Genomic DNA, 27,094 nt, shown 5'->3' with positions numbered 1-27,094 from the left:
CATAGTGATGTTTGCATGTATCTGCGAGTATACTAAAAACCACTGAAATGTACACTTTAAATTGGTGAATTGTATGGTATATGAATCTTTACCAATAATGCTACTACAAAAGAAAGAATTGATGGAATAGGTTAGCCAGTTCCCTTTCAATATAAACCATAGATTTGTTTACCTCTTTTTTATCTATATGAAATCACTCTTTTTCCCCATGAATGCTCCCCAGTATTATATACCTTTTGAGGTCAGGAGTAACAGATGAAGGAGAAAATGTGGTTAATAGAAGAAGAATACAGTGGTGGGCAGAAAAAGAAAGGCCCAGGCCTTTCTTATATTTATGCTATCTATTACATGAGTTGTAGAGAAAAAGCTTGCAAAATTATGAATAAACTGACTTAAAAAAGAGAAAATATTTGAGGAAACAAAGATATATGCACATAGATGGTATAATTTTGGACAACACCTTTTACATATATGAAAATTAAAAGTTAATGTTTCACTAATGAGGTACAGGTTCAATATGTCCACATGACAAGTCTTCATTCAATGTTTGCTTGGTTGTCAATTAAATTAATGAATGACAGGAGATGTGCCACGGAGGATCTGTAGGGAAAACACTTCCATAAGTTTAGTACATAGATGGCCCCTGAAATGTATTTCTTTTCCTCCTCACTCTTCTTCCCCTTCCACATGCTTCAGTTACATTTTTCATCACCATGTACTTATAGTTGCTGAGTAGAATGTAAAAAAAAAAAAATGTGGAGAGAGAAGACAATGACAGTTTTCTTGAAATGCCTGCTAACAGTCCTTCAGAAATCTTAAAGTAGATTTTGTACAGTGGATTTTTTAGCTAAAGAGACCACCTACTGCAACTCCCTCATTTTTATGATGTCTAAATTCAGATAAGTAGGTGTATTGTCCCTCAACATTTTTTTGATACAGATAATGCTGAGTTTTTTTGTTTTGTTGTTTTTTTTTGTTTTTTTGTTTGTTTGTTTTTAGACAGAGTCTGCTCCATTGCCCATGCTGGAGTGCAGCGGCACAATCATAGTTTATTGGCTGTGGCCTCTAACTCCTGGGCTGACTCAATCAATCCTCCTACCTTTGCCTCTTGAGTAGCTGGGACTATAGGTGTGTTCCACCATACCTGGCTAGATAATGCTAATGTTTTCTTTTGTAATATCTATATATTCACAATAATTGTTACATTGTTATTTTGAATATAACACACTAAGAAATATTATAAAAATGTTATTTTCCAAGGCAATTCTGCATGTACATATAATGTGTTTATTGACTAGTATCTTTATGAGCTTATTTTTATAGGTAAATTTTTATTGGTAATTTCCTTTACAGAGTTGGGATTGGAGTACCTGTGTGAGCTGCGACCAGATGTTTCAGAGGAAGGTGATGCTGATAATTTTGAGCTGTACAGCATTAGGAATGGCAAAGGTGTTCCCCTATGCCATGCTCATGAGACTTTCCCCCCCCCCCGAGATGGAGTCTTACTCTGTTGCCCAGGCTGGAGTGCAGTGGTGCAATCTCAGTTTACTGCAACCTCCACCTCAAAGGTTCAAGCAATTCTCCTGTCTCAGCCTCCCGAGTAGCTGGAACTACAAGCATGTACCACTGTGCCCGGCTAATTGTTGAATTTTTTTTAGTAGAGATGGGGTTTCACCATGTTGGGCTGGTTGGTCTCAAACTCCTGACCTCATAATCCACCAGCCTCAGCCCCCAAAGTGCTGGGATTACAGGCGTGAGCCACCACGCCCAGCCTGACAACTTTTAATTGAAAATTTTTGCTTCTGAACCAGAATGTAATATATCAGCAGGACAGGAAGCCACTACCAAGTATTTGCAACTAAGACAAAAGATGAAAACTATTTGTCATTTCTAAGATGGAGGATATTCAATTATCATTCTGACGGGGAACATATCTCATCCAAGAAATCCAGGTTAGGTAGATAACAAATAGTCTTGTAGACTTGACCACTTGTTTGGCATTTATCCTGAGTGTCCATGAGGAGTGTAATTTCTAAGAGATAATGTGGCCCATACAGTCAACCTGCTCAGGAGCTGGCCAGTTGCTCAGAGTGGGAAGCCAGTCAAAAGGCCTATAAAACACAACCTTCTCTTTGCAATTATTATAGATTGATTCAATGTCAGAATTTGCTTAAATGTTGTACTATACCACAATTCAACACTCTGTTAGGTATTCAGGATTCAACTATGAATTAAAAAAAAAAAAACTGTATTTGCCTTCAATTTATTTCATTCTAATTATCATAAAGTAAGGACATGTAAACCTATGTAGTTTTTATACTATTCTTTTCCTCCTGTAGTTAATTCTTTATTTTCCATTAAACTGGCAAAGTTCTTGCTGAACATATCAGTCAGTTTCAGTCTTGATAAGAAAGAATAGGAAGAGATTTGTAACTGTAATTGGATCAAGATCTCAATGTCCACATCATATTTTTGAGATCTGGTGATGTTCTCCCAAATTAAATCAAAGAATCCCAAAAGGTTAAAACTCTGGACAGTGTAAGCACTTGATAATGTCTGTTCCATCTCAAGGGAACAAAAATATCCATATTATTAATTATGGGCAAAGGTTATCTAAAATACCTCAGTGCCTGGAAACTTCTCTGCAGATAACATAAAATGCTAATTTCTATTTTCTCTACTCAGGAATACTGATAATGCTGCTATAACAAAGGAGTTATTAACATTCAACAACATGACTTTGAGAGAGATGGTGATTTCATACTGAATTCTTTTCTAAAGGAATTATAAATGTGATTATAGAAAATGTAACAAAAATAAAATGTTAACAGTTTAAACTCTGAAATGGTAGGTCCTCACAGAAAAACAAGAAAGTAAATCTTAAGGAATATGTTCCTATATTTTAGAAATTAGGACAATATATCTTAATGTACATCAACAATCTCACATAACAGTGATTGTAATTCAGTTATTCCGAGTAACTGTAAGATAGATGGTTCAGAAAGCATAATCATTTTTAGTATAGTAGGGTACAATTCAATACAACTTGTCTTCACGTGAATTCTTCCTAAATAGACTGAGAAGATTAGCATGCATTCCAAAGCACTAATTTTTTAGTGCTGCAAATAATGCAAACTACATTTCCTAATCTCGGACTGTAGATTTGTTCTACTAGGCAATTCCAAACTACATAATTGTCCTTACCTTTTATTCTTCCCATACCTACAGCATTAGCTAAGAACAATATTCCCTTTATCTTTCAGCTAGTCTGATTTAGTAAGCATCTGCTAGAAATTGTGCTAAATATTAATGTCTTAAAGACTTCATAGCCCTGACACAGTCTAAGTAATGGATAGAAGCACACCAGGTTCAACACGACGTGTGTGTATGTTTGTGTGTGTGTGTGTGATGGCAAGGGCAGGGTAGAGGGGTGGGGCAGGATAAGGAAAGCAGACACAATGAACTTTCTAGGTAGAAGAAATATTTGTTCAATGATGACATTTCATTTTTTTATTATTATTTTTATTTTTAGGTCTGTCAAGTGAAGCAATGGGAATGGACAAGGAATAAATAAATCTATAACTGTGTGTGATCAATTAATTGTAAACACCACTGCACTCAGACCAGCCAAAGACAATAGTCCATAAAGACTGGAACTCAGGTTTCACCATAGAGAGTGTTAAGTGCTAACACTGAAATTAATCATAATATTATACTTAGGTACTGAAGTGGGAAGAATAGAGGGCACTGTGAAGGCATGGACTAGGAGAGGCAATTATCTTCAAACTGGGTGTCACAGCAGCTTGGGACCAGTGCCATCCACACAGAAACCTACCTTAGTGACTTGTAGTACCACTCATGCCAGAAACAAAGTCAACAAAACACCTTGCCTAGATTATTTCAAAGGCATTTTAAATTGTCTCCTTGACTCCACCTTGGCTCATCCAGTTCTCAACAGGTTTAAAACTAAAATCTTATCATCACTACTCATAGTAGTGACAATGGTCAAATTTATAAGTATAATTTATAAGGACTTTTGAAATGTGGCCCTCTTTACTTTTTCATACTCATTTTTTTTCCAGTAGCCCTCCCATTCTCCAAGCTCCTGCTGCTCTGCTGTTGTTTCAGTTCCTTAAACATGCCATGCTTAGGCTTATCTCCAAGTTTTGTTTCCACCTGGGGCTAGATCTTTAGCATAGAACGCAAAGCTTCTTTCTTATCTAGCACCTACTCATTCTTTTGTTTCCTAATGAGATATTATATCTTCTGGAGAAAAGGTCCTGACTCCCAAGACCCAAACCAGTATCTTTTCCTGCACTTTGACCATACCATGTCTTCTTGTTCCACCTCCAATGTCTTGCTAATGAACAGCACAACCCAACCGGATGAGAACCTCTGAGAAAAAGGAACCACCTCCATCTTCTTCACTCTGGTATTTCTAGGCAGCAACACAGCACTTGGCTCATAGGAGAGCCTTAATAAATATTCATTAAATGATAAAATGTAAACACTTTGCATCAAAAATGTACTATTCAATAAAAATCTCCAATCTAAATGTTAAATAAGAATTTGCAATACTCATAACAATTAAGTCCCCATTTACTTTCTCATTCATGAAAAAAGGCACCACATGATGACTTAGAATCATTGTGGTTTCATGAAGGTTCCATTAAGGGCTCATGTTTTACTCCACTAAAATTGAAGTCTGAAGTGAGCATGATTTATATTTAAGATAAAAACCTGGGATCATTTATTCCTGATGTAGGCATTCTTTAATTCTTTATATGAAACTTGTATAAGTAAACATTATCCCCATTTTTCCAAAAGAGGAATGCCAGGAAAACTGGTTCAAGATCATTCTCTGCGTCCTTGTATAATTGTTTTGCAGGAGGTGCAGACATTACTTTACATTTTGTATTTGTTACTTAACCATTTAGTTCAAAAATCTACCCTTTCTGTGAACTTCTTAAGAACAAACATTAAAGTATATGATTATCTTCTGGATTTTATTGATATTTCCCAGTGTTCTGAAATTATTTTCATGTAAATATGCTGTCCAGTGAGTATCCTTATTATTGTATGTGTTTTATTATAATTATCTAGGTAGTTGTCTCACTCAATAGATTGGGTTTTTACAGGGTAGCGACTGCATTTTGTTCATCTTTCCATCCTCAGTGCCCAGCATGATATGTGGCACACAGTACATCCTGAATAAATATTTGTTCAAAAAGTGAAGTTTACCTTACCACTTTTGCAAATCTAACACTTTGATTATATTAAACACCTTAAGGAATTAGAAGAGCATATTATTTTGAAAGAGATCAAATGAAATCCACAGGCAGACAGCCCGGGGCGCGCCTTGAGCCTAGTTAAAAGTTGACCCCCGGACATAACCGATTTATGTTTATCTATAGATTCCAACGTTGTTAGAAAAGTATTGTGAAGGTCCCTGTTTGGTTCTTTTTCTGTCTAATTACCAGTGCTTGCCATATATCTCTCAACTTCCTGGAGCCCAGTTATAAACATTCCCACCATACGTCTCCCCTCCATATTGTCTCTCAATTCCTGGGCTCATCCCACATATGTCTCCCCACTTATATTATTCAATTCCAAAAGACTCCCCCCCCCCATATTTATTATAAACTTTAGAAGACACCACCGGAAAGTCCGATAAGGACACAGCGTTTGTGAGAGTGCGGGAACCAATAAAAAACTGCTAAATGTATAAAACTATAAAATGTTACCAATTGTAAGCTGTAACCTAGAGATTCCCTCCGTTCCTCTGCAACTTTACAGTTTCCTGTTTACATTAGGCTATAAAGGCCGCACAGATTGTTCGGGGCCCTCTTGTATGTTGTTATGTTGTAGAACGGAAGGACCAAGTTCGAACTGGCATTAAAGATCCTTGCCGCTTGGCTTTGACTCTGGCCTCTGGTGGTCTTCTTCGGGGAATAAACGGTCTGGGCATAACAATTTAGCTTTCTAAAAATGCATATGCAACCATATATTTCCTGCTGCTGAAAATCTTTTTCTTATTAATTTTCCCTATAAGATAAAGTATAAGCCCTTCAGTATGCATATGAGACCCTCTTATTCTGACCTCTGCCTTATCTCCTCTCATTACTGCCTCACCTCTGGTCTGAGGATGCCCTAGTGCCCATCATTCTCATACACACTTCACACTCTCCTGTTATTCAGCAAGACTGTTTGGTTAACATTTGCTTCACTTACTGCCTCGTAAATGAAAAATAAAATTCTAAGACCCTCAACTAACTAATAGATCCTCCCCCTGGCCAAGGGCATTCCAAAGTTAACCTGAAACCTAGTTCAGGGCTTGAAGGGAAGTGGAGGGTCAGACATGCCTCATTATATCCTCCTCCTGTTGGAATTCAGGTACAGCTGACCAGCATTAACATCAAAATACAGATTATTTAAGTCTGAAAAGAGACATTTATAATCTAGTCTCTTTGAAGTCTGCTACCTGGAGGCTTCATCTGCATAATAAAATACTTCCTCTCTACAATCCCTTATCTTAACTCAGACACTACTTTTTATTGATTCCAGGTCTTCAGACAACTCTTTCAATCAACTGCCAATCAGAAAATCCTTGAATCCGCTTATGACGGGGAAACCACTCCTCTCCCCTTCCAGTTACCCCACCTTTACAGGTCAAACCAGTGTCCATGTTACATGTATTGAATGATATCTTATGGTTTCCTAAAATGTATAAAACCAAGCTGCAGCCTGACCACTTCGGGCGCAAGTTCTCAGGCTCTCCCAAGGCTGTGCCATGGGCCATTGGTTACTCATATATGGCTCAAAATAAGTCTCTTAAAATATTTTGCAGACTTTGATTCTTTTTGTCAACAGCATCATTTCATTGATTTATAGTTATAACACACATAATGACAGTGCCTTTTAATTTTGTCTTGGGACAACAGTAAACATTTTAAAGACTTTTGTTTTGTTTTGTTTTCATTTGATTTTCATCACAGTTACCATATCCTTAACATTTTACTCAGGGCTTAGCACATAATAAAGAGCAAACCTATGTTGATGATTACATAAATAATTTTTTGCAATAAAGATCATTCTCTAATGTTATGGGTGAATAAATTGAGTTAAAGAAAGATTAACTGTCTAAACCTACACACCCTAGTCAAATTCAAATTGCTTTATTCATTTTTCTGGCTGGAAACTATCTTTCTTTTAAACCCAAGGCAAGGTGACATTTTCAGGAAAATCTTCCCAGACCACCTCAAACTCACATCCCTATTCCTCCTCTCAATAAAATGAATCTTCCTCTTACATTCATGACTTACTTTCAATATTACTTTATTGCACTTATCAGACTGTCATGTTGTAGCAAGTTTAACGTCTCCTTGTTTTTCTTGATGCCTTGGGAGTGCGAACCTATGCTTTTTCCATTTCTGCATTTTCAGCGCTTATTTCCTATTTGGTGCTCAAACTGCTAAATTCAACTGAAAAGCTATCGTTGAGATATCATGTTAAAATATCTACCTTATCTTATATTTTGTTTTAATCATACAGATTCTATAACCAAAATAATTTAAAAACTAATATAACTGCAATGAATCCCTTTACTACATGTTTTTTTCTTTTTCTGAAGAAAACATATATGGATTCATGCCTCAGTGCTTTGAGATTTGTCCTCCAGGGACATGCAATTCAATGGCCCATTTTGCTTTTCCATCTACTCTATCTTTCTCTGCATCCTTCAAAATGATCCTTGCCATCTTTTTGTGTACTTTGGGACTGGATATGCTGGATTCTTCCTGTTTTCTGGCTCTCTGCTTCATCTTGATCCTTCATCACTGTTTTCTCTTCTTTCATACATAACAGAAAGGCTCAGATCTTCTGACTGGCAACTTCCCTTATGGCATCCTGGTGACACTCTTCAGGTGGCTTCTATTTCTTTCTTTTCCAGGCCTCATCCTCACTGTTGAGCTCACATTGCCAGCTATCAGCCAAAATTAATGATCCTCTAGCACTTGAAATTCCGTAAGCTCGAAACTGAGGCTGGCAATGCTCCTATCCTGACAATGGCTCTTACGCCTGTCCCCTGGAGGATGATCTCCACCTTCTGTCTCTCGTATCCTCAAACCATTCAATGTAGTGCTGAGATGGCCTCCTGGCCAAGGCTGACACTCATTGCATCACTGTAATGCTTACATACTTTGATGATTCCCCATACTCAGGGATAAAAATCAAATAGCCTGCCAGGCCTAACCCTCTGGAAAGTGTCTCTCCTGACTTGCCTTCATGCAGCCCTCAGTCCTTCTGAACTCCATGGTTATTTTCTCCCAGATAACCTTGCTGCCTTCCTGCTTCTATAACTATTCTCTTCTTTCTTTTTACTTCCTCAAATTTCTCTCATGAAAGTGATGCTTATAATTTGGGCCCATACAACATGCCTTCTTCCTTGAAGTCTTCACTTTCCTACTTTGTGTTTTCACAGAATATTTTTTGCACATAAAAACTGACTTTTTTAAAACTTTTTTTTATTTTAGTTAATTCAATAACTGGTATTGCTCTTTCAGAAGCAATGGTATAGCTCTCAGTCTTTAGTAGGGCACCGTACTTATATAGAAACTGATGACTATTTGATAACTTGTACAATCCTGACCCAAAGATTGTTCCAAATAATACTAAATGTATTAAATTATTTCAGCATTCTAAGACATCTCTAAAGAGAAAATGTAATGGTTAATTTTATGTGTCAACTTGATTAGGCTAAGGGATGCCCAGATACCTGGTAAAACATTATTTCTGAGAGTGTCTGCAAGGGTGTTTCTGGAAGAGATCAGTATTTCAATTGGTAAACAGAGTAAAACAGCTCACCCTCACCAGTGTAGTTGGGGCATTAACCAATTTTCTGAGTACCCAATCTACTAGCAGCAGACACCAATACTGAGCCCTAGATATGGCATCATCCCCTGGGGTAACCAGCCAGCTATCTGGTGACAGACTGATTCAAATAGACCTCTTCCATCATGGAAGGAAAAATGTTTTGTCTTTACTGGAACAGAGACTTACTCTAGATATGAATTTTCCCTTCTTGCACACAACACTTCTACCAAGCTACCATCCATGAACTTACAGAATGCATTATCTACCTAGGATTTCATATAGCTATGCTTCTAATCAAGGGATTCACTTTACAGTAAAATAATTGTGGCAATAGGCCTATCCTGATAGAATTCATTGGTCTTACTATGTTCCTTACCATCCTGAAACAGTTGATTAATAGAATGGTGGGCTGGTCTTTGGAAGACTCAGTTACAGTGCCAGCTAGGTGTGAATACCTTGAAGGGCTGGGACAAGGTTCTTCAGAGGCTACATATGCTTCAAATCAGCAATTAATGTATGATGCTGTGTCTTTGATAGCCAGGATTCATGAGTCCAGGAATCAAGGAGTGAAAATGGAGTGGCATCACTTATTATTACCACCAATGACAGACTAGAAAAAGTTTTGCTTCCTGTTCCCATAACTTTATGCTCTACTGGTCTACAGGTCTTAGTTCCAGGGAGATAAATGCTTCCACCAGGAGACACAACAATGATTTCATTAAGCTGGAAGTCAAAACTACCACCCAGCCACTTTGAGCCTCTCATGCCTCTGAATCGATAGGGTAAGAAGGGAGTTGCTATGCTGGCTGGGGTAATTGGTTCAGGCTACCATGAAGAAATTTGAGTACTACTCCACAGTGGGGATGAGGAAGGGTATGTTTGGAATACAGGAGATCCATTAGGGCATTACTTAGTGTTACCAAGCCCTGTGATATAAGGTCAATTAAAAATCACAATAACCCAATCCAAACAAGCCTACTAATAACCCATACTCTTTGAGAAAAAAGACTGGGTTTAATCTAAAATTAAGAACCATGACTAGCTGAGGAGCTTGCTGAAGGAAAATGGAATGCAGAATGGTAATAGAAGAAGGTAAAAATACCAGCCATCAATACAAGACTAGATACTGACTATAAGAAAATAATTGTCAGGAGAGTTTCCCCCCTAATTTGTTATGAAACATTTTTATATGTATATATTCATATATTAAGCAAATATCTTTGTTTTCTTTCCTGTCTTATTCCCTTCACAAATAACTATATATTGACTTTATATTAGGGTATTTAAGTATTGTTAATTTTATATCATAGTATTTAAACTACTGCATATCAGAAGAATGAACATCCCTCATGGATTTTACCTCTTCTTGTGGGTAAGGCATTAATTTGTTTTCTGTTATACGTAGTATAGTTGTATCATGTCAGGCAGAATTATCTCCTTGTTATTTTCTTTATTTGGAGATTAAATATGGTTTAAGAAGATGTACACGGGTGCCGAGTTACTAAGCAGGGGACTTGTGATGGTTAATTTTCTGTGTCAACTAGACTGCACTATGGGGTGTTGAGATAGCTGGTAAACATTATTTCTGTGTGTGTCTGTGAAGATGCTTCTGGAAGAGATTAGCGTTTGAATTGGTAAACTGGGCAAAGAAGAATGTCACCTTCATCAATGTGAGTGGGCATCATCCAATCTGTTGAGGGCCCAAATAGAACAAAGAGGTGGAGAAAGGACAAGTACACTCCATTTTTGAGCTGCAACATTCATCTTCTCTTGCCCTCAGACATTGGCACTCTTGGGTTTGGGATCTTCTAGCTCAGATTTGGACATACACCATTGGCTCCCATGGTTATCAGACCTTCAGGCTTACCCTGGACCTATACCAGGGCTTTCCTGAGCCCCCAGCTGGCTGACAGCAGATCATCGAATTTCTTAGCCTCCATAGTTGTGTGAGCCAATCCTTCATAATATATCACTTTCTTTATATCTATCTATCTATCTATCTATCTATCTATCTATCTATCTATCTATCCATCCATCCATCCATCCTATTGGTTCGATTTGTCTGGAGAATCCTGAATAATACAGAAGACTAACACCAGTGATAATATCTTAATGAAAAATGTAAAAATAAACATTACAGGTTAATTTTGACTTTAAAATATTTGTCTCATACATGAAAATGTAATTGATAAAAAATACTTAATTATTTTACATGAAGTTTGCACATTGTGATTTGAGAATCGCAATGCAAAGCTCATAAGGCCTCAAATATCTCCTTTATCAGCCCACTATGATGCAATCCTCCTTAATCACCATAATGGAAATTGATTTCATTTGATTCACTGTTTTTGGTGAAATATTCAAAAGGGAATATATGCATGAGAGAGGTAAAATTGCTTACATATCGCCTGAAAGAGAAAAGACTCATATTCCAAGTTAAGGCTAAAGTCAGCTGCATAGTTGGGAGTTCAGGGAAGCCAAATGGCAATGAGAAGAAATTACCAGAATGAAAAAGTGTATGGGATAAGATCAATACAACATATTCCCATGTCACTGCATGTTCTTTAACAAACATTTGACAGGGAACAAGCTTCACGCATGCAAATCACTTCAGTGTGTGACCTTACAACCCAAAACCCTGCCACCTTGCACTCATGGATCTTCCCCTCTAGAAGATCAGAAAATATATATATATATATATTTTCTAGCTGAAGTAGTGATCAGGAGAGGAGGTATGAAGGAAGTAACAATTTAATTGGATAGATTCCAATGGGGTCAGGAAAGATATTAACAAGCAGAGATAAGACATCCTAGAATCTATTTTATGAGTGCATGTTACTCACAGAAATAGGATCAAGAAAGCCTATAAAATGCCTCTGGGAATGTCTATATTCCAGATTTCCGGATAATACGTGCAACTAAAAGGAAATAAGGAAGAAGGGACAAAAGAAGAAAAGAAAACTAGTTTTTACTAGCTTAAATAAATCATTGTGCTTCTTCAAGTTGCCAATCTCAGTGAGAATTTTTTAGGCTATTAAAAACAGGTATTAAACTTCCAAATGAATATTAACGAATGGAAGACATTTTTGCAAGGATCAGCTAGACCTTAAATTCTGGAGCCAATAACAACCACTGCAACAACTTCATTTATTGTAAAAAATGCACACCATCTTATTTAATCTTGATAATTGCCTATAGGTTAAGATTATCATCATTTTATTGATGAACTGTCCAGGCTCAAAAGATAGAGACTTGTTCAAAGTCACAGAGCTGATAAGTGTGCTTCCTGATCAGGAAATAATTATGAACCACAAACTAGTAGCTGGGGGTCTCAGAATCAGATCAAGTTTGCAGCTGCTCATTTCTCAGGGACTACACCATGATCGTTTAACATTGCAGTGGTTAAAAGGTGGGTTAAATTATTTGGAATTTAAAAACAAATTTTAGAAATTCTTAGTACAATCATATATACAACTTCTTTGAATCTTGTTTTTCAATCTGTAAAAATGAGAAAACTAACAGAGCCTAATTCCACTGGATCACAGTGAGAATTACATAAGTTAGTTATTAGAATAATCCTGGCACATAGTATACAAGTACTCAATATACACTATCTTTCACTTTTCCTTGGGACCGAGTTTACAACTTGGCTATTTTTTTTAACCCTGTCATCTGAATTATCCTCTTGACCCCAGCTAACCCTAAGTTCGCCATTTTAAAAGTATTAAAAAGCATGCCATATTTTTGTACCCATTAACTATCTACACGTCCCCCCTCTCCCCATTACTCTTCTCACCCTCTGGTAACCATCATTCTATACTCTATCACCACGATTTCAAACATTTTCATTTTTGGCTTCTACATATGAGTGAAAACATGCAAAATTTGTCTTTATGTGCTTGGCTTATTTCACTTAACACAATGTCCTTCAGTTCCATCCATGTTGTTACAAACGACAGGATTTCATTATTTTTATGGCTGAATAATATTCCATTGTGTATATATAATACATTTTTAATCCATTAATCCATTGATAGACACTTAGGTTGATTCCAGATCTTAGCAATTGTGAATAGTGCTGCAATAAATATGGGTGTACAGATAGCTCTTTGATATACCAATTTCCTTTAGAAATATACCTGTAACATACAATTTATAAAAATACAATTTATAACTAACCAGATTATTTATAAACGCATGGCAGTGGGGTTGCTGAATTATATGCTAGTTCTATTTTTAGTTTTTTTGAGCAACCTCCATATTGTTCTCCACAGTGGTTGCATTAATTTACTTTACCACCAATAGTATATGAGGGTTCTCTTTTCTCCATATCCTTGCCAGTATTCATTATTGCCTGTCTGTTGGAGAAAAGCCATTTTAACTGGGGTGAGATAACATCTTGTAGTAGTTTTGATTTGCATTTCTTTGATGATAAATGAGGTTGAGCATTTATTCATATACCTGTTAGCCATTTGTATGTCTTCATTTGGGAGATGTCTATTCAGACCTTTTGCCTATTGTTTAAATTGTATTATTATATTTAGTCTATCAAATCGCTTGAATTTTTTGTATATTTTGGTTAGTAATCCCTTGTCAGATAGGTAGTTTGCAAAAAATATAGTTAGAAGAATGAATAAGATTAAGATCTAGTACCTTATAGCACAACAAGGTGGCTACAGTCAACAATACTTTATTATATATTTTAAAATAACTCAAATAGTGAAATTGGAATGTTACTAACACAAATAAATAAATGTTTGAGTTGATGGATACTCCAATTATACTGATGTGATTATTACACATCATATGCATGTATGAGACCATCACATATACCTCATGAATATGTATGCCTATTATGTACCCATAATAATTAACATTTTTTAATAAAAAATAAAATACATACTAATAATAAGGCTACAGATAATTATTTTATGGTGCATAATGTAGGGTTCATCTAATAATGAAAATGTAAACTAGCATATTGAAACAAATTAGAATATATAACTATGAATTGAAACAAATTAGAATATATAACTCTGAGTCTAGTATTAATTTTCTTCTTTTATTCTTTCTCCAAATTTGGGTCAATATTGAATATTTTAAGGAGTCCTGGTAATAGCAATTATCTTGAGACATATATAAATCACTTCTGAGTATTTAAAATATAGTTCTTTCTCTTAGAGGTTCTCCACTATTCTCAAGACATCTACAAACTGGAATGATATTTTAAGCATTTGACCTTATTCTTAATGCTAGAACTCAAGAGGAAAAAGATAAGCACACACACATATAAGCAAAGAAACAAAAAACAAAAACAGAAAGCCCATAAACAAATAAACAAAATTAAACGCAAAATATACAAAATAGACAACTTCTTTTGAGGTATTGATGAATCATCAAATAAAGATAAGGATAATGACGGGTCAATTTTGTTTTGTATTTTGGTCAAAAATACAATTTATAACTAACCAGATTATTTATGAATACATGGCATCAGTGGCTGGAGGGCTAGTTACAACTTTGTACTGACCCATATGAACTATTATATGCCTAAAAGAAACTCAAAATGCACATTTCACTGAATGTGCAGAATTAAAATCAACTTCACCTTGCACATTTCAAGGCATAAATTATAGAAGCCCTCACCTTCTTCATTTTCCTGAGATATAAAATGTGAAATGAACCAACACGGACTGGAACATGCATGGTAGGCAGAGGCACTTGTAATTAATGGCCCTGTTCTTCATCTTCCCGTAACAACACGTAGAGAATATGAGCATATGCAATGGCAAACATGGTAGCATAATGATTCAAAAGGACACTGATTTGGGTATTAGGTCATTTGGGTGGGTCTCAATTTCTTCATCTGTAAAATGAAGTGGTTCTTGATTTTAAAATTGTATTATTCTATAATATAGTTGATTTTACAATCCCTAGTAATGTGGATATTTATTCATAAAAGCATTGTAGACATTTAAATTTAGATTGCAATATGGCATATACTACAAAGCTATTAACCTTATTATATCCTTCTTGTGCATCATTTTATTTTCTAAAACTCTACTGAGAACATAAGAAAAAAAATGTATCCAGTAATGAGCAGAACTGAAGAATATGTGATCTTTAAGTATGGAATATACTATTCATATGTGTGTTTATATGCAAAATACGTAGGTTTATATATGTATATAATATGAAGATGCTATTTTAAATTGTTATTTAATAAAATATAAGCTCAAAATTTACCCTAGAGCTGTTAAAAGAACCACTTTCATTCAATTACGCATTCATTTACATTTATGAAACAAAGCAATAAATGGATACTTTGAAGACATACTTAGTTTTATGATAGAGGCATCTGTTACATTCTTTTCGTGGTGTAAAGTAACTCAAATATCAAAAGCAAAATATTTGAAATAAGAAAATAAGAAATGCTACTGCAAGTATTTGCTATTTATCAAAAAGCTATCCACTGATTGTATTAGATACTATTCCTTTCTGTACAGCTTGCCTGTCATAGTCACCATGTGATGCAGAGAGATGACTGGTCTCACACAGCACCAGCAGGTGTGGGTGTAGTGAAAATTACATGGGCTGCAGAGGCAGGTAACCTGGGTTAAATACCAGGTTTTATCACTTACCTGATTGTATTAATTATGTCACTGGAATTACTTACATGGCACTATATTTTATTTCCTTTTGTTTAAATAAAGCTAATAACTGTATTTGTTCTTACATTGGGTTGCTCTGAGTTATGAATAAGAAAGCTTTATACAATATTCATAATTACTACAGTTGATACAGTATCCCAATATCAAAACTGATATATCCTTTATCCTGTGGCTAAAGTTTCTTTTATACTCTCCACCACCTATGTAATCAAACACCTAATTCTGTTCATTTAACTTTCTATATATTTCTTAAATTTATGCCCTCCTCTCCATCCCAACTACTACCTTACTAAGGCAAGTCTTATTCTCTGTTAGCAGACTTCTCCCTTCTTATGCCATCTAAAGCCATCTTGTAAAACAGATGCCAGAATTTTTCTACCCCAAAAAACAATCCAACCACACTATTTTCCTATCCTATACCCTTAAGTGATTCCTTGTCAACTAAAGAGTAAAATCCAAGCTTCAAAAGGGTATTCCAAATCTTCCCTAGTCTGGCACTCTAGTCTCCAGACTTAACTCATCACTTCCATCCTCAGCATTTCTAGTCCTTACCTTAACGCTCTGTTCATCAGTGTTCCTCTGTTTGGAGTTCCCTATTGCTCAGTGGCCATCTCCTATTTAACCAATAAGAATTAAGTCAGGAACTTTCCAAGGCATAGTTAGTAAGCCCAGAGGAGACTCTCACACACAAATCAATTTCCGTATTATAATACACTCATTTATATGTCTGCTTTTTCTGGCCAAAATGTGAATTCTTAATGATAGAGACTTTTTTTTTTCCTTTGTCCTTCTAGCACTCAGGAGAGTGTCTCACACATATTAAGCACATTTCCTATTGTTGTTTCTACCCTGAATAAGAATATACACTGTTGTTTCTACCCTAAACAACACCTGGGCCAAATAAATGTATAACACCTAAAAGCCAGACATTAAAAATCATTAAATTGAAACAATAATGAGAAGAAATATCCGTATAACAAAGACAAAGATATTAGAGAAGTCAATTCATCACTCTTAGTTTGTAAAAGACAATTTCATTACACTTGATTTTTTTAAAGAGATATTTTGAAGCATGTGCTGCTTCCATTAATCACATTTAAACAAAATTAAATATTGCAAATATTAATGTTAGTTACCATTAATATTTTATAAACTAACTGAATGGTAGTATCAATTTTGGTAAAAAATTAAAGATTAATTGAAAAAAGTTACATGAAACACACTGGACAAAATAAAATATTGCTAAATAAAGTGAAGATTTAGGGGTCTTGGGAACTGAGCTAAAATCCAAATATGCAGTAACCACAGTTGCACATAAACTGTTCAACAATAATCACTTGCCCACCGCAGTCCTTATTGGAAACATTCTTTGGGGAAATTGCTTCAGAATATTTAACCATATAAAGTAAAATGCAGCTGGGTTATAAATACTAAAAGATAAATAGAAAACAAAAAATTAAAAAGCCAATAATACAGTGTTTTTAAGTATTCACTGCCATTAGAATTCCAGTTGTCTTTCTATTCTCATTGATTAATAATTTAAAACATCTATACCTAGATTGGTGTTTGATTGGCCTTTCATTTTCTATATAGCTAATCCCTTAACACTTCCTCATGGGTCTCATTTTCCAAGCTCTTTATCATCATTTCAACTCTCTTTAGAGCTCTAATATTATTAGTTGTCCTTTTAAAATGCGGCCAACAGCAAGTAGAAAATAAATATCACCTAACTTCATTCAGTGCAATATATTTAGTCCTTAGATTAGTTAATGTGATTCCCTGCTAGTCTAGTGAGTGAATTTGCATAATAATAAGTAATCAGTAAATGACATAGTCCAACTCAACTATTCGTTTTAAGCACTTGTATTCACTGTTCAATTTTTCAATGCTTTATAATCATTTTTTTTGGTTTTATTCACAGTAAACTTGTGAAATAGGTCAACATTAAACTCACTGGAATCTAAGCTTTTCACATATTCTATATAATTAAGCTTTTATAGCCCTCAAAGGAAGAAGAAATGTATAGTAGTGTCACTTCAAAAGGTCACACAGAAGTGATGGAACAATCCTGAGGACTACAAAAGATCGCACAGATTGAACAGAACTTTATTATGAAGTTCACTTCATAGCCTTGGGGTAAAGCAAGTATTGATCCAGATGCAGGAACCCTAGAGCACTCTACATTTGGATTAAGATTGCAGGAAGAATCTCTAAAGAGAAATTCCAGACACACTCTCCTTCGCAATTAAAATGATTCCACTTTCCTATCTCAGCCTCTATAACTGTCTTCAATCAAATTGCCCACTAATTCTGTTAGTGTTTCTTCTGCCATGTGTTTTGAATCCACCTCTGAGCACTAACTCTCCTAAGCAAAGTTCAGGTTCAGGCCTATGTCACTTCATCTAAGGATTGCTTAGTTTAATAATTTGTATCAATGTTGAAATGCTCCACATTTTGCCTTCTAAAACATCCCCTTCTTATCCAGTTGCTTTCATTTTCTCCTTGAGTATTTGTTTCTCTACAAATTCCTTTTATATCACTTGTTCCTAATGGGTTGATATTCTGCAAGATGACATATTTCGACTCTCTCCTCATTCTGTGCTCTCCCAAGGTGATCTTATCAACCACCACAGCTTCAAGCACCACTTTTGTTCTGAAATCTTTAAAACGTCTCTCTCTCCATCCTGTACCTTTCTTCAGAGCTGACACATTTCCCCGGAATGCCTACTAAATATGTCCAATGGACACTGCATGTGCATCGTAAACTTTACATGTGGAAACCTGCCTCTTCAAATGTTTCTCATTCTGGATCTTAGTAAATGGATTCATCATCCACTTAGGCAAGAAAGCCAAAAATCTTGGAGTCATTCTAGAATGTTCTTCTATACTTGGCTTTCCACATTCAATAAACCTTTGTATATTTCCTCAAAGTATTGAGAAACATCTATGGACAAGATAGTAAGCCAGGTGTGAGGCATACTGCAGCGGACAAGGTAAACATCATTTTTATATTCACAGAATGTTCACACTAATGGGATATTGAAAGGTAAATATGATACTCATATTACAGGCTATGTGAATGGCACTCCTAGGAGTTTGGCAATATATGAATACAACCTATGGAGGTTAGATAGTTAGTCCTGCAAATACAATGCCAAAATAACAAAAATAACATGTTCAGTAATTTTTTGTACTACATATCTGCTTTTCCTTCTCATTGTCAGTTATTTGATTCCAACTGTCAATATTTTCCTCTTGGATTGCCACAATAGCTCTCTAACCAGAATTCTCTCATTACTTTTTTCTATTCCCTATCCTATTCACTCACCAAAACATTGCCAGAATAATTTTTATAAAATTTCAAGCTGACCATGAGCTTTCTAAAATTCTAAGCTGACCACTAAGCTCTTTCTATTAGACAATCCAAAGTCCTTAAAATGGCCTACATTTATTGGTGGAGCCGCTTTATACTTCATCACTTCACACATGTTCTCTGCTGCAGCCATGCTAAGCTCCTTGCAAATACCCATGCCAGGTATGCTCTCTCACAGCTCTGTGCCTTAAAACATGCTTACCCCTCTCCCATACATAATCAGAATAACTCCTACTTGCCATTCCACACTCATCTCTGACATCAATCTCTCTTTAGAGTTTTCCTTAAGAATCATTATAGTCCCTTGGCACTCTTCCCGTTCTTTCATTTCACCCTCCTGACCATACGTCCCTCATATCACTTACAGAATGAGACTGTAACCACAAGTTTGTCCCCCCTGCTAGACTATGAGCTTTTAAACAGCAGGAATCTTGCTCTTCCATTTACATATTTTTGCTTCCTACAACAGTGACTTGCGTGTAGGAATCCTTTAGTAAATATTTAGAGAATAAATTAATTGGTAGCAACTAGTTTATCCTGCATAAGGATGTCATGTTCTTCCTCAATGCCACGAGGAAGTGATAAAATCATACTGAGGTCAGAATGGACAATGATTCCCTAGCCTGAGAATAAGTCATCTTCCCTATCTGCATTCCAGGCCCTTCACAGTGTCTAGCAAGAGACCCCTTCTGAAAGAAATAAAATGGTAATCTTGCATTTCCTTCAAAGTTCAAGGCTCAGTTCCTCTAGGAGGTCTATTTTGACTATTACTTGAAATAGTATTTTCTTACTTAAACTCTTACTGTTTTAATACGAGAATAAGTATTGCCTGTGCTTGTTCTAAGAAACTTTTCTATGTATATGTATCCTCTTTCTCAAAATTATGTATCAAGAGCCTTGTGAATAAAGACTGTTATTTCTGTGAGTTGTCTCTGCTACCTGCTCCATTGCTGCAAGTATGCCAAGTATTTTTAATTGCATAAATTTAAGATGTACAACATGATGTTTTGATATACCTGTCCATAGTTAAATGATTACTCCAGGAAAGCAACTTAACACAGCCATCACTTCCATATGGTAAGAACATCTAAAATGTACTTTTAGCAGATTTTCAATAGATGATACGATACTATTAACTCTAGTTCTCCTGCTGTTTATTATATCTCTAGATGTACTTGTCCTTCATAGGTGATAAGTATTTACTATGTTATTTTGAAGAAAATAATAAAATAATCTCTCTTGATTCTTTTCCCGACGTGCTCCCAATCAAAACTTCTCTCACAAATTTAACTATTTTCTATCTTCATCTTATTTGAATTCTCGACATTGTCCATGGGAGCTGCCTACACTCTCCTTGAAAGGTGGACTTTGCTTAGCTTTCATACATTACACCCTTCTGATTTATCTTCTGCGTCTTTGGCTATTCCTCAGTTGGCTGTGGGAATTATTCTTCATTTACTAAACCATAAAATATTAAGTGCATCAGGAGTATCTTCTTCTCCTCTAGGCTTGTTTATCATCTTAACCCTCAGGAGCAGCCCAAACCATCTGTGCTTCTCAACTCCATTGTAATAGAGGTAGAAAGGTCACTTCATTCTGTTTAATATGTGCAAGAATATGTTTTAATAAGCATCGTTCCCAGAGTAATACTGAATAAGGGAATAAGAAAAAGAAGAGCAAACCATCCAATAATTTTAGAAAAAAATTTAATAGACACATAGCATAGAAAGGACATTTCACGATTATTTAAACTTCATAAAGACAGGTTTATGTGGAGGGCAGGGAAACTTAGGAGTTATTTTGTTCTGTAAAATGTAACACAGTACACAGTGAATCAGATCATGTTAGCAAATATAAAATCATTTGCGTTTATGTAATTTGGCTTTAAACCACTGAGGAAGATATTTGAACATTTGCCACAGAAAAAGTTGTAGCAGCTTCCCTCAGGCAGGAGTGCTTAAGTGTCTGCCAATGTCTAGTGACTCGCTTAAAAGAGGATAAAACAACACACCCCCCAGGCAAGCAAGAAGATTTAAATAGAGCCAATTTAGGAAGCATAGTGCCTCAGCAAATTCAGAAATTAATCCAGATTAAGACATTTTGCTTTAAGGATCTATGTCAAAAAACAAGTTCTACAACTCTGACTTAGAGGTAAGGGCTGGGGAAGGCACTCAAAAGGTATTGTCCATAAAAACCCTCATGTGTTCCAAAGTACACCTTCAAAAATCATAGAGCAAAGTCACCAGCATGTGTTATCTCAAACTAGCAGAAGTTTAAGCTTAATTTAAAAAAAAAGTCAGCTGGGAATGGGAGAGGATTGTAATTTATTCTAATATTAATATAAAGAATCTAAACATTTAGATATGTCTGAAATGTGTTTTTGTCTTTTGTATGATATAATTTATGATAAATCATTTCTTAAAATAATTATTTAACCCACAAACTTCATCCAGGACCCTCACACTTAACAGTTCTTTAGTGTCCACAAAGAAAATTACTGATCAAAGTCCCCAGGTCTCTAAAGCAAACTGAAGAATTTAATTGAAACTTTATCTTTATGTACACCTATCCATCTAGGAGAAACTAGATAGTGATCCTTTTATAGTAAAAAATTGTGTACTGAGACTGAAACTGTCACATCTGAGCTGAACATATTCCCAGAGAGATTCATACAAATAGATTATATACATGAGAAACATTAACTCAAGTGATTCTCCATATCAAAAAACACCCACAGCTTTGAGACACGATTCATTTTGCTATTATTCCTCAAATCATATGTTATAAACACACAATATGCTTGGTCATAAGTTTCTTGGCATCCTCTTATTGGATTTGTTTATAATATTTTTATTAACAATAATGTTTATCTCCTATATGCATAGGTATTTTCTGTGACCTTCATGACCGACTCAAAAATTCTGGAAATTGTAATGTGACCATACCTTGCTTCCATTTTCTCTCGCCTCTCGTTCCATCTTGAGGTCAGAAATTAGAAGATTCTTATATTTGTTTTTCCCATTACTGTTGTGATCATCTATTCTGTATTCCGAAGTTAGCTGTGCAGAGAGGGGACTGTCACTCAGGTTCAGTGGCTGTTCATCTTGCTCCAGCCCAGTTTTGCCATCACTGTTGGAGTCTCCCATCTCCCTGCTGTGTGTTCCCCCTGAAGCAATTGAACTCTGCCCCAGAGTCTCATTGCCATTAAAGCTCTCTGCAGCAGAATCATCTGTTGGAAAGGAAAAGTTACATTTTGATTTTAATTAATATGCTATTCAGATTCTACTTCAACTAGCATTTATTGAGCTCCCATTATGTGAATGGCATTTTACATATAATATGTAATTCATCCTCAGCAATAAGCTTGTAAACAGTTATTGTTATTTTTAATCTAGTAGGCACATGGTAAGGTTTGAATGTTTTGTCCTCTCTAAATCTCACATTAAAATGTGACCTCCAGTGTCCATAGTGGGGTCTAGCGGCAGGTGTTTGGGTCATGAGGGTGAATTTTTCATGAATGGCTTTGTGCCATTACCATGGTAATGAGTGAGTTCTTGCTCTGGGAGTTCATAGGAAAGACAGTTGTTTAAAAGAGCTAGCACCTCTTCTCGCTCTCTCTTGCTCCCTCTGTCACCATGAGACAAACTGGCTCCCCTTCATCTTCCTCCATGATTGTAAGCTTCCAGAAGCCCTCACCAGAAGTAGATGCTGGCACTATGCTTCATGTACAGACTGCAGGGCTGTAAGCCAAATAATCCTTTCTTCTTTATAAGTTACCCAGTCTCAGGTATTCCTTTATAGCAATGCAAATGGGCTAACACAGCACATTTAGGCACAAGAAGTGAAATAAAATAATAAGAAGAAAACAGAATTGAGAGAACAATTCAATCTCAAATGCAATCTCAAAGGAAAAAAAAAAAAAAAAAAAAAAAAAAAAAAAAAAGATAAAAAAAACAACAAAAAAAAAAAAAAAAAAAAAAAAAAAAAAACAAAGAGAATTAAACAACTACCAATTATTTTGCAAATAGCTTTTGTTTTCCAGAGAGAATACCTAGATTTGGTAAACATTCTCTGATAAAAAGCATCATTTATCCTACTGGTGAGAATGTGCATCAGTAAAAGCTGAATGAGTGTTTAATATGCATCTAAAGCATTAAAAGTGCTCATAAACTTTGTTCCACTCGTTAGACTTGTGGGAGTTTAACACCTAAGAAGTTTAATCAGTGTGTGTATCTTTTTGTAGGTAAACATTCATACCAGTGTTGTTCATAATGGCAAAAAATTAGAAATGACCTAAATTACCACAAATAGATTATTTAAATAAATGTTGAAATTGTTAGAATACTATGTAATTATTAAATATTCTATTTTAAGATATGGGGATGTAAGTCATGAAGTACTAAATAGAAAAATCTAGCTACAAAAGAGTGCGATTGGTATGATCCCAATTTCGTAAAAAGAAAACACATAGACAAAGATTACATGAAATAACATTCTATTTTCTTAATTAATTTTATCTTATATAACAATTTGCTACTGATTTTTAAAAATTATGGTGGAAAAGGTGTTAAAATGTTTCCTTTAGTTAAAAGCTATTAGTGAAGTCATATAAATATGGGTGAGCAAAAGAAATATTATTGAATACTTGTGATTTTTAATTTTCTGAATATTATCAAGTATGCTTTTTGGAGGGGTGTAATGAAATAGCTAATGCTTTCTGATCAATTACATTCATGGGAATTACATTCAAATTCTGAAAGAGTAATATAACTCACAGGTTCACTCACTTATTCACTAACATTTGTTAAGTGCTTACTCTGACCAATATGGGGTTAAGTTTTTAGCCTGTAGAGACTCCGCCTTCAACAAGTTCACAGATAATTAAGAGAGACAGAAAAACAAACATGCTATTAAAATGCAGAGCAAGAAGGCTGTGGTCTAATACAAGGGATTAAGACATCATAGAAGGCTTCCTGAAGAAGGGGATATGAGTTGAATTCCAAAAGGTGAGTGAGCCTTAACCAGGTGGAGAAGTTAGGGAAGAGCGTTCTCTATAGAGGGATCAGCACATGCAGAGTCACAGAGGTCAGCATATGCAGGGCAAGTGAGAAGTAAGAGTAGTCTGGAGTGCAAGAAAAGAGAAAGAGAAAAGATAAACCTAGAAAGAAAAAAAGAGAATACCAAGAAAAGCATTTTGTTTATCAAAGAACTTGGATTTTATTCTGAGAGCAAATAACAGTTTTAATTTATTGTGAGAAGTGACATGGAAAAAGTTATATTTCAGGTAGACTATTCTGACTCTGATGAGGAGAATGGTATGAAGGGGCAAAATGGAAGTTGGGGAGACCAATTAAGAGATGTAGAAGTCATCTAAGTTGGCATCTTTAAAAGCTCAAACTTCTGAAGCAGTGGTGGTGCAGAAAAAGAGACAACTAGAAAAATTGTGAGAACAGAACTGGTATGACTAGTAGTAATAGAATAGGCAAGAATCTAGGATGAAGCCAGGTCTGTAGTAAAAAATTAAAAAACAGGCTGGGCACGGTGGCTCATGCCTGTAATCCCAGCACTTTGGGAAGCCAAGGTGGGTGAATCACCTGACATCAGGAGTTCAAGACCAGGCTGGCTAACATGGTGAAATCCCTGTCTCTACGAAAAATACAAAAATTCACGGGGCATGGTGGCATGTGTCTGTAATCTCAGCTACGCGGGAGGCTGAGGCAGGAGAATTGCTTGAACCTGGGAGGCAGAGGTTGCAGTGAGCTGAGATCACGCCATTACCCTCCAGCCTGGGCAACAAGAGCGATACTGCATCTCAAATAAAATAAAATAAACAAAGCCCATTAGGTTTAATTCATAATGAAATAATATTTTTTCATTACAAATTACGCCTGGACTGAATTATTATTTCACGCCCAGCCTGAAATAATATTTTCAAACAGTTTTCTAAGACTATCATGTGAAAAATGTTAAAATACGTTCAAATGGCAAAATTCTATTAAATTACTCTTTTTATGTACCCATCAAAGAAAGAATTGTTGTGGAAAGAAAAAATACATAGGAAAATTTGGGAAACTGGCCATAAATAATATGACATTTTTTATTACATGGTACTTTCCATAGGTATTAATGCAAGGATTCAAAATACTATTTTAACATGAAATGTCTAGGGTTTTTGAAATGCAGAATTAAGGGGATGACTTATGTAAGTAATTCAGATAGATGTGTGCATGTTCTTTTTATGCCAATTCAAATTCTTATGCTAAATTATGAAGATAATTTTTGATTACTTTATTATTTCCCATGAAAGTCCAAAGAAGAGCACAATGAACATATTCAACTGCAATTTTTAGTTCATGAAAAAAGTGATTTAACATTTGTGTTCTAGAAACCTTTAAAAAATATAGTAACATTTAATGTATGAAAGCTTTGTCAATACATTTTTAGGTTAAATAACCCTAAGTATACATTACATTTTAAAATAAAATCTACATTAGCATAAGACAAATCCAATGTCTATCTTGGTTAAAAATTAAACATCCTACATCTCTTTCTTCAATCTGAAATCATTATGTATATCTAATAAATGGTATATCATTCATTTATTTTTCAGGTAAGGTAAACATTATTATTTGTCAGGAAAGGCTTTAATAAGTGCCATGTTTTCGTTTCAATAAAAAATATCAATAATAAGGTAGAAAATATTTTTAGATGGAGTAGTTCACTCCAGATGTTACCAAGGTAACTAAATTCAACAGCATTACATACTTCATTCCTCAGTAAATCAGTATGTTTTAAGAAAAACAAATACATGATTTACTCATTTGTATCAAATATACATACTCACATATTTTGCAATTTAAATGGTAAAAAACAATAATGTCTCATAACACTGTCCTATAAATCCAAATTTAAAACAAAGTTTTGATGTCTTTATTTTAAAAATGCCATATAGAACAGTGAGCAGATATTAAACTGAGTATAAATTAAGAATTTTATATTGTTGAGTTTCATGTAATCATGTTAACAGTTTTTATTCTCTTTCCCTCTCTCCCTAAAAGATACTTTTTAAGAATTTAAAATCGCAGACCTCAGACTCCTGTAACCAATTCACATCAGGTCACCACTTTAAAGGGGTAATCTGCTTCCTTACCTAACATAGTTTGCTCCATCCTGAGTAGCTGCTACACAGAGGGTGCAGTATTAAGATCTGTGGGTATGGCCTTCAGGTTCACTGGGCCAGGGCGATGGTTCTTCTCTCAAGGTTTCAGCCTGGGTACCATAGCATTTGAACCAAAGACTCTGCATTTGAGTCCCAAGGAAAACAGCACCTGGAGCTTTGGAAAATAAGGGTGCCCAGGGTACCTAGCAACAGAGGAGAATGTGGAATGTGATGACAAGGAAGTGTGGAATCTAGTGACATCAGGAGGGCAGTTGGATGTTGGGAGTTAATTTGTTCTGTGGCTACTTTTGATGGGATGGATTTAGCNATTTTAACATTAGTACTTGGAAGTTTAGTCCTAAAATTCAGGTCAGATGCTCACAGGGTCCAAAAGATTTTATTGTTTTCCCCAAATGCGCCACAATTTTCCTCCTCTAGTCCTTTGATGCCCCCTCAGAAAACTTCTCTTTCATATCTTACCATAAAACTAAGTATTAAGTCCAAAATATAGATGTAAATAGCCTTGCTGAAAAGATTAGTACTTTCATATCCAAAAGGTAGAAAAAAATTTAAAATTCCTTTGAAATCTAATTGCAAAATAGTTTAAGTGCGACTCTCCTTTACCCCTTGTGGTCTTTGCTCTATGTCTTCTCCCAGCAAGGGGTTAAAAATTAATAATAATAATAAATAAGCTTATCTATCACTAGGCCATACCTTACATCTTACACCATAACTCCCTCTACTCTGCAACACAAAGCAGGTAATGCAGGCTGAATGAATCCTTTGTAGCACTTTCCAGTCCAGTTTTTGCCTGGAGTCTGACTCTCTGATTCATTTCTGGCTTAAGCTCCTTTGTCATCTAGAAATTCCTCATTTTCCTTCCTTAAAACCTGCTTATGACCTTTTCATTCTTTGAATTTATGTTTTACCTATCCTCTACAACACAGTTTTTAACACTTAATGACATAGCCCTGCTCTCTGTTTTGTTTTGTTATCTCACATGCAAAACCTCAGTTCCTG

At 35.3% G+C, this 27,094-nt stretch overlaps 1 protein-coding gene across 10 annotated transcripts in view; it reads right to left on the bottom strand.

Annotated features, from left to right (window-relative positions):
• Positions 1-27,094, bottom strand: part of NOL4 (nucleolar protein 4) — a 397,837-nt gene that overhangs the window by 158,322 nt on the left and 212,421 nt on the right. For 9 of the 10 annotated variants that reach the window (XM_017874065.1, XM_017874067.1, XM_017874066.1 and 6 more), the window contains one exon: positions 21,861-22,144. In XM_017874065.1, the coding sequence (XP_017729554.1) occupies positions 21,861-22,144 (284 nt within the window). Of the gene's footprint in view, positions 1-21,860; positions 22,145-26,065; positions 26,278-27,094 lie in introns of those variants that run through there. The other variant, XM_017874074.1, reaches the window with a different exon arrangement.

This window comes from Rhinopithecus bieti, unplaced genomic scaffold (genome assembly GCF_001698545.2).
Source record: "Rhinopithecus bieti isolate Rb0 unplaced genomic scaffold, ASM169854v2 scaffold_5260, whole genome shotgun sequence".
NCBI classification, from domain to species: Eukaryota; Metazoa; Chordata; class Mammalia; order Primates; family Cercopithecidae; genus Rhinopithecus; species Rhinopithecus bieti.
This window is presented reverse-complemented; position numbering and strand designations above follow the sequence as displayed.